The 9,359-nt window shown below is 41.6% G+C and overlaps 1 protein-coding gene across 3 annotated transcripts in view; it reads right to left on the minus strand.

The window, feature by feature from the left end:
- Hecw2 (HECT, C2 and WW domain containing E3 ubiquitin protein ligase 2) overlaps nucleotides 1–9,359 on the minus strand; it is a 373,974-nt gene that overhangs the window by 35,571 nt on the left and 329,044 nt on the right. For all 3 annotated transcript variants that reach the window (XM_029538487.1, XM_021197433.2, XM_029538488.1), the window contains exon 21: nucleotides 8,861–8,974. In XM_029538487.1, the coding sequence (XP_029394347.1) occupies nucleotides 8,861–8,974 (114 nt within the window). The remainder of the gene's footprint in view (nucleotides 1–8,860; nucleotides 8,975–9,359) is intronic.

Consider the following 9,359-nt stretch of genomic DNA (forward strand, 5'->3'; position numbering starts at 1 on the left):
AAATCCCAGTTGCAGTCTAAGAATTTATGTAGGTCTTGAACACAGAACAGTTTTCAACAATCTACTCCTGGTAGGGCTCTATATTTGGCCACCACGGTCTCTCTGGTTTCTGTGCCTTTACCTGGTCTCTACTCCTGAGCAGATCACCTCCTTTAACCTCTCTATGCACAGGTGGGGGTTCCCTGCTCTCCTGGAACAGACCGAAACCCTAAGATGTGGTGAAGGAACTGAGTCTGGACACTTTCCTTCACTAAATCAGGGTGAGGTCATCCCACCTCCTGGGGAAGCCACTTCTTTTTGTTTACTCTTAAAGAGCGAGTCTACTAAATCCCCAAGGCTCACATCCATAATGTCTGACTCCCAGTCTCCCCATTCTCTCTCATACAGAAGCATCTCGACAGATACGGATGCAGAACAGGATGCAGACTTTAAACATTTCTCTCCAGGGTGTCATTTTTGTAAAATCTAGTTCCTATGTCTTTCCATAGTGGGGGGAACATCAACTGTAATGGCTAATCTTAGTTGTCAACTTGACACACGTGGGAAGAAAGAATCTCAAATGAGAAACCATCTCCACCAGATTGGCCTATAGGCATGTCTATGTGATATTTTCTTGACTGTTAATTGATGTGGGAAGCCCAAGCCCCTCTAGACAATGCCACCTTTGAGTAGGTGGTCCAAGTAGTCTAAGATAGATGGCTATAACTCTGAAAGCAAGCTAGTAAGCAGCATTCCTCTGTGATTTCTGCTTCGAGCTCCTGCTTTGAGCTCCTTCCTTAGATTCCCTTGATGATGGATGATAATTGCAGGATAAAATAAACCATTTCCTTCCAAAAGTGCTTCTGATCATGATGTTTATCACAGCAACCGAAATGAAGCTAGAACACCAATTGTCAAAGACATCACGGAAGTCCTTTCGTCAAATTTCCTCATTTTTTACAGCGAAGACTGAGGCAAAGTGGTGAGCTGAATCAGGGGAGTGTTGTGATGTGGTACCAGGTCTCAGACCCTAAACTTAGGGTTTAAACTTAAGGTATCCTAACTTCAAGTTTAAGGTTACTTCATAAACCACGCCCTTTAGTAAATATTAGCTGTTTATCAAGATTAAAATGATATTGCTTATAGAATGGGGCTTGGTAAACTACATCGGTAAGGCAAATCTGCCAAAGCCCTGGTTTTGTAAGTAAGACTATACTGAGATGCACTGTTCTGGCTTGTGTATAGCCTGTCGCTGTTAGCTGATAAAATGCTGAGGTGCGTACGTGCCATAGAGAATGTACAATGGGCAAAGTCTAAAAAATGTTTACTATCTGTCTCTTTATAGCAATGTGTTGCCAACGGCTGCTGCTACAGAAACAAGGAGGAGGGAAACAGATTATTAAAATGGCTAGCTTACTATAAATCTTTAGTGAGATTCCTCCAGGGAGACATAAACACTCTCTGACTTAATATGATTGCCCCTCTGCTGGGCTCTCCACGGTGCAGAGGTCCCGAGGATATCAGGATCACGGAGAGCTGAAACATCAGGAAGATAGTGTGATCCTGTTCTCTTTGAGATGAATGGTATAAGCAAAGTTGGCTCTACTGTGGATTCTCCATTAAAAATTAGACGGTGGTCCCTAAGATTTAACTCTAAGTATTTCAATAATACTGCACTTACCAGTCATTACATTCTAATGACTTGTGTGTGTCGGCCTCCTTATACATAAAGTTAGACTTTGCCCACACTGGAAATTAGTGACCGTGTCTTCCCTTGTGCTGGACAGTTTTATGTCAATTTGATGAAAGCTAAAGTTATATGAGAGGAGGAAACCTCAATTAAGAAAAGAGCTCCAGAAGACTGGGCTGCATTTTCTTAATTAGTGATTGATGGGGGAGGGCCTAGCCCATTGTGGGTGGGGCCATCCCTGGGTTGGTGGTCCTGGGTTCTATAAGAAAGCAGGCTGAGCAAGCCTTGGAGAGCAAGCCAGTAAGCAGCACCCTCCATGGCCTCTACCTCCAGAATCCTGCCCTGCTAGAGTTCTTGTCCTGACTTCCTGTGGTGATGATGAACTGTGATGTGGAAGCTTAAGCAAAATAAACCTTTTCCTCCTCAACTTGCTTTTTGATCTTGGTGTTTCATCACCACAATAGAAACCTAGTTAAAACACTTCTTTTTGCATTATAAGTTCCCAGAATGATACTCAGTAGAGGCCCTATAAACATTGCTGGGTTGTGACTAGAGCTCACTGAAGAAAATAAGCATATCTTACATTGTTATTTGGCATCTGGCAGTGTGAACAAATGTAAGCCAGTTTACCCTGAGATGGTGGTACATTAATTCAATGCCACGAGCAAACGGTGCCAATCCCTGAGCTATAACTTAGTCTGAAACCACTGTCAAACAAGTGAGTTGGCTTAGAAAGTTCACAGTGTGAACTTCCTAACTTGGTGAAGTTTGTTAAGACAACAATGACCTTACTGACTAGTTCCTCTTGTGGTTGAAGACAAGAGTATATTATCTGAGGAGCTGAACTAAAATGCAAAACTCACCTCAGGAGAAAAGAAAACAAATAGCTCTTTTAGAAGCAAAAGTACGTTGAACTATTAAACTTTTTAATCTTTCTCTCCTCCCCTCCCCCACCTCCCCAACCCCCCATTTCCCCTCCATCTCCTCTTCCTCCTCTTTCAACTCTTGATGCATGGATAGAATCACTCCAAAGCCAAGATAGTCTTTCTACTTTACTTTGTAACTCCAAACATAGAACTGCATATTTAGGGGTATGTCGTGGGATGCAATTTCTATCATGTTTAGAAATTCAGTGAAACATGTTCCAGCAGGACATGCAGTCACAAAGCTTCCTATAACGCCTTAGCAACCTCGTCCATATAAATAGTTAATGTGACTCATATCACAGAGATCGTTTGTTACATTCCTGTTTTGCCGGTTAGGTTGGTTACATGGTTAAAGACTTGGCAAGGAAACACAGAAACTCCGGACAACGGGTGTGTAGCCACAAAGCAGCTGCATTCGAGGGCATTTCTGAGTAAGCACAGATGTCAGTAGAGTGGCCCTAGTGTCTCAAGCCCTCCCCGCTGACAAAGCATTGTACCCACCATGGTGCTGCTGGCCTGGTACATCACGAGTTAGCAGCACCTGACATGGGTTAAAATAGTTAACTTTATTCTTCCCTTCTTAGTATAACAAAAATCAACTGAAAACAAAATACTCCAACGGGAACAGTCTGTAAAATGAGAGCAGACAATGTCCTCAGGAAGTCACACTACCTCTTACCCCCAAGCTTGTCCAGGCACACAAGGCCCAAGCACCTACTGAGTCAAGCACAGTTGTATTTGAATCAGAGCAGTGAGGCTTAGCTCCCGAGGCCTGGGAGTTAAGTGTGGAAATATGACAAGACAAAGTTGCTCTTGGTGGTACCAAGCTAAGGCCTGGCTACAGAGCATCTTTCTTTGGCAGGTAAAGATGATACAGATGAGGCAGCTGCTTCCTTGAAGAGGGCAAGCAGCAGCCCAAGTTCAGTTGAAGCGCCACAGCTTTCCACCTCAGACCCCAATCTGGTTATGTGTGAGCCATACTGGGTAATTGATAAGCACTGGAAAAGAAGACTATCGTAGATCATTTTCTTTCCTAGCTATTTTTATCTCCCTATCCTGGGGGAATACAGAACGAGCTCAAAGGACAGATGCAAAGCACAGGTCTCCAAACTAAAACTATTTGCATAGGCTCCTCCCTAGTCTAGGTGTGGCTTGCAAGACTGATGACTGATGTCATCTGGACAGCTCTTTGCACATAATGAATTTATTCTTTCTGAAATAAAGGCGCCCTTCACAGAAGTGCCATGAAAACAAAAAGACGTGGAATAACCACCTAGCAAACATCCTCTCTTTGTCTATGACATTATTTCTTCACTATTAGGCCTGGATACCTTATCAAAACCTGAGTTCTCATATCACGTGAACTTTGGTTGCTAGGATTATTAATTAACAGAAAGAATACACTGAAGAATCATATATATATATATGAATCATATATATATATATATGAATCATATATATATATGAATCATATATATATATATATATATATATATATGATTCAGTCATTATATACTATTAATCATATATAAGCAACTCCTAGGTAGACTGAGGTTCATTAGAAATAGGTGCACGCCTTTAATTCCAGCACTTAGGAGGCAGAGGCAGGCGGATTTCTGAGTTCGAGGCCAGCCTGGTCTACAAAGTGGGTTCCAGGACAGCCAGGGCTATACAGAGAAACCTTGTCTCGAAAAAACAAAACAAAACAAAACAAAACAAAAAAAACAGAAATAGGCAACAAACATTTCTCCTCACCTTTGAGCAAGGTTCCTTTTTTGATGAGGTTACCACTGCTATACTTCCCTACCCTAACTTTCTAGGGCAAGATAAGCATGCTAAGCTTGGTGGAAATTCTAGTGCCTAGAACACAACTCCCAGCTCTAGCCTAACTCAACTACTAACGACAGGACAGTGCTTAGACATTATCTACTTTTCGTAAAAAGCCAAGGCTAACACAAAATCATTTTAGTAAAGAAATAAGTTGTTCTAATGTCTCTACATTCATAGGCACAAGGATGATTTTTTTTTTGTTTTTTATGTTTTTGTGGCTGAAGACGGGCATTTCTAGTAGCCTTAATTCTACCTCAAATAGCATCTGCAGGATCCTACAGATTCCTTTAGAACAATCTATATATTTTGTTTCAGATATATGTGCAGCAGTGGCATAAACCAAGGTTATTGTTTCTGTGAAGCTGCTAATCCACACTTTTTTTTGGAAGACAAGTAAAGGCCTTTAATCCCAGCACTTGGGAGGCAGAGGCAGGCGGATTTCTGAGTTCGAGGCCAGCCTGGTCTACAGAGTGAGTTCCAGGACAGCCAGTGATATACAGAGAAACCCTGTCTTGAAAAACCTAAAAAAACAAAACAAAACAAAAAAACTAAATCCACCATTCTTTATGCTTTGGTTTAACTAGATTGAGTGTGTCAGATTGGAAATGAAATCATTGAGATAGTACCAATAATAACTCTAAAATATTAATTAACCCCTCATCAGTAGTATAAAGTTGGCACAAAATAATGATACTCTTTGTATGGCAATAAATCAAGTCTATATACGTACTCCACTGACTGTAAGTGATGGAAGAGGCACACACAACTGACAAGAATCCAGAGAAGTCACTCATCTAACAAGGCAACAAGGAAACTCAAAAGGAACAGGCTAAATCTCTCCAAATCCTGACCAAATGTTTCTACCTGATAAACCCCATTATTTTAGATTTTTTTTTTGACTTATAAAAAAAATAGAGGTCTTGCATAGCCTATATATATATATATATATATATATATATATATATATATATATATATCATATCTGTACAGTACATTTCTCATCAATACAAATGATGGAAACACCAAATAAGTCCTGTAGCTACACTTGATCTTGTCATCAACTTTAGAAGCCAAGCTGCTTGTCAGTACCCTTCCATCATCTCCCTCCCATCATGCTCTATGACAACAACATCTCTGAGGCAATGGTTGCCTAAGTTGTTTTTCAGGAACTTGGAGCCATGTGTGTCTGTCTCAAGCCAGCAGAAGTCACTGACTGTTTTCTTGAACCTCAGCAATGTGACTTAGTTGATGGTTGTAGATGACACCAGTAGTACCATTTTTCCTGAGCATGAGTCCTGAGAAGAGGATGGCTTCGCCTGGAGTGGATCCTACTCCCTCTTCCCTCTCCCTATGTCAGACCATGCTGGTTTTTTTGTCTCACCAAGATGGCTAAATCCTACTGATGTGCAGACAGATCTGTGACTCAGGGCACCACTTTCTTGGGAATAAACTCTCTTTTGCAAAACTTGGTTCAGCGATTGTCATAAATAGTGCCATGTTAAGGAAGCAATACTGCTGTATAACTATTAACAGAATGCATTCTTTATCCGATTTCATTCACTTTCACATGATATCTCTTTTCTGCTCTATAATCTCATCTAGGAAGTGAAATGTATTTAGTCATCATGTCTTTTCTTGACCACAACATCCCTCAAATTCCTCTTTTTGTTTGTTTGTTTGTTTGTTTTTGGTTTTAATGTCCTCTATGATTTTCAATACTGGTGAGAGATTCTTACAGTTTCCCACAACTGCGAATCATCTAATGTTTTTCCTGTAGATAGTCTATAATTACAGATTTGTGGAGGAAGTTCATATTGGTAAAGTGTTGTCTTCATGTGAAGGACACACTGTCAACATGACTTATGACTGAGACAATGTCTGCCAGGCTTAACAAAACAAGCCCACTTCACTACCCCCTTCTTATTGTATTATTTGGAAAAAAAGTTACTACACACTTCACCCTTATGAAATTCTCAAGTTATTTGAAGAGATTTTCCTTTCTCCCATTTATTTCATCATTTGATCATGTATTCAGTCACTTAAAATTACTGTTCAATATTTCTTTACTCATTTTGTAGCTGAAATTATTCCCACTTTGGTTACTAGTTTCTGGGCTCTGTCCTGTCCTTGCCCTCTCTGTTGGTGTCAGAAACCTACACCTACAGAGAGGGCACTGACAGGATAGAGCCCAGAAACACAGCGTCAACAACTTGTGGTTAGAGGGAGTAGACAAATGGATTGTTTCTGATAACTGAGACCCTTCCCAAAACATCCTCTCTCCTTTTTCCCTTTGGTGTCACAGGAAATAGACAAGTGACAGGGGTAGGAAGCACTTGATCGCCAGTGGTCATCAAGCAAGAAGGAATGTAGCTTTGCTTGGAAGTGATGCCATTAGATCAGAACATGGCAGCCCACTTCAGGATAATCACACTCAACAAACATCTGTGGCTACTCAAGTGTATCTACTGCTAGGGCTTCTGAAGTGGATCAACGACATCTCAACGAACTGAGAAAACCGTGGCCCAAGCTAAAAGTACTGAGGTACATATGTAGACCCGGTGCCCAGCTCTTGCAGGGCTCGGGTCATTTCAGCTTGAGAGTTCAAGGCCAGCCTGAACAACTTAGCAAGATCATGTGTTCAAAAAAAAAAAAAAAAAAAAAAAAAAGCCTGCCTGTGGTTTTATAATAAAGGAAGGCAGCTGGAGTTCTGGGAGAGAAAAATAATGTCAACCAAAGCAGACTGGTCCTGTAAGGAAATGCTTGGCATCCCTTGCATACCTGGGAAGAGGCTATCAGCACTTGCCTCTGGTTTCAACTGTGCACCTGCATCTTTCAGCAAACTAACACAAGTTTACAAGTCCATTTACATATGTACATTAGTCACAAAGGGCTGAAGCTCAGGGAAGCTCAAGCCTTAGCTTCGAGTGTTCACTCACCACCTGGAATGCTAAAAAACATTCCAAGGTAAAAAACAGGATCCAGCTGGGGCTGTTTCTCGAATCCCAGTACCTTGTAAGAATACCAGAAGAAAGACTTAAGGCCTGAGCTTGGGTCTTGATTTTGCTGTTCCCTAGTTCCATGGACGGGGAGTCATGTTGGGCTTTAAACCCCAACTCCATTTGTCATATGATGAAGGGCCACATTGATTGGGTATCACTGTTGCTGTTCCTGGCTCTTCATTACTGGATATGACTGAGAGGGTGTTTATAAAGTGATCCAAACTACAGGGCTTGGTAGCACAGAGTTGAAACCTGGTTAATAAGGAAGAGGAGACAGGAGAAGTGCAGTTTTCAAGGTCTCACTAGCCTATAGATTAACTTCAAGGCCAGCTTAGGCATTCTGTTAAGACCCTGTTTCAAAACAAAAACTAGAAAGAGGTTAGGGTGCTGGTCTAGCATAGATGCAAGGCCCAAAGTTCCTTGGTACAGCTGAATAAATAAATAACCAGGCCACCGGGCATTGTGGTGCATGCCTTTGATCCCAGCACTTGGGAGGCAGAGGCAGGTGGATTTCTGAGTTCAAGGCCAGCCTGGTCTACAGAGTGAGTTCCAGGACAGCCAGGGCTACACATAGAAACCCTGTCTCGAAAAACCAAATAAATAAATAGATAGATAGATAGATAGATAGATAGATAGATAGATAGATAACCAGGCCAACAGTGTCACACAGAACATAACCAGAGCTTAGATGACTACGTGGTATTTTAAATTTAGTCTAGTAGCTACAAGCCAAAGAGCCGAGAGTCCTGAGATAGGAACAAGTAAAGGTTCATGGGGGCCACATCCAAGGCATTAGCAAGTGCTAGGTCTACTGGGGGGCCGCAGACTCAGTGTGGGAGCACCAGGCCTTCATTTCCCAACCCTTATCTAGATGAGCACACTCACGGAAGAGTCATGCCGCATGGTTTGTTTACAGTAGGAGGTTATACTGGGAGAGACACGGCCCGCCCAGGGGAAGAGAACTGGAGGTGGGAAATAGGCGCAAGGGCATTGGTGTGGTTGTTGTGGGCGCTTCGGGAAGAGCAGCAGGGTCTGTGATTCTGAACCAGGACCTACTTAACAAGGGACACACATTCTGCTCAGTGAGCCAGGGTACAAAACAAGACGTAGACTGCAGTTCCTTGTTTCCTTCCTCACAAAGTTCCATTTCCCCCTTTCAAAGAGATAGATACAAAAAATAAAATAAAATAAAAAAATAAAAAGAACTGGCCTTCTAATAGAGAAAAAAAATAATTTTAGGTAAGAGTTACTTTAATTTAAAAAATTCTGTATCAAATGATTTAAAAACCAGAGGGGGTGGGGGAGGCAAAAGGTTTACGCATCTGAGAGCAATACTTCCTGTCAGAAGGATTTCCTGTTTTGGGAACCACAGAGCTGAGGAGAAACATCCGCTCTGTTGCCACAGCCCGCGTTGCACACTTCTCTGTGTCGCTTACCCTTCCTCCCCGACAAAGGTGACGTACAGTTTATTCCTCTGCAGGTCCTTTCTGGAGTAGCCCATAATCTGATTGAAAGCATCTTCCAGCAAGTGGTCTCTTCGGATAATTAACCTGTCCGTAAAGAGGCACACAATTTGAAAAGTTCATTAAAAGATTACTTCCTTTCCTTGTCTCTCATGCTATCTAGTATCTGTTTTCTCACAATTAACTAGGTGAAGAGTGAAGTTGCTTAATATCATGGCTGTCTGCACTTAAATACATATTTGTCTTAAACTCTTCAACAGCAATAGCAGAAGTTACATAAGAAAATCATGGGCAAACCTGTGGCCTGTAAAAAAAAACAAAAAAAAAAACCCATGAGTCCTTTCTGAGGGGCCAAGACATTTTTCCCAGAAGGAAAAAAGTCATAAGACACACACACACACACAGAGAGAGAGAGAGAGAGAGAGAGAGAGAGAGAGAGAGAGAGAGAGAGAGAGAGAGAGAGAGAGAGAGA

The sequence above is a fragment of the Mus pahari genome, chromosome 5 (assembly GCF_900095145.1).
Source record: "Mus pahari chromosome 5, PAHARI_EIJ_v1.1, whole genome shotgun sequence".
Classification (NCBI taxonomy): Eukaryota; Metazoa; Chordata; class Mammalia; order Rodentia; family Muridae; genus Mus; species Mus pahari.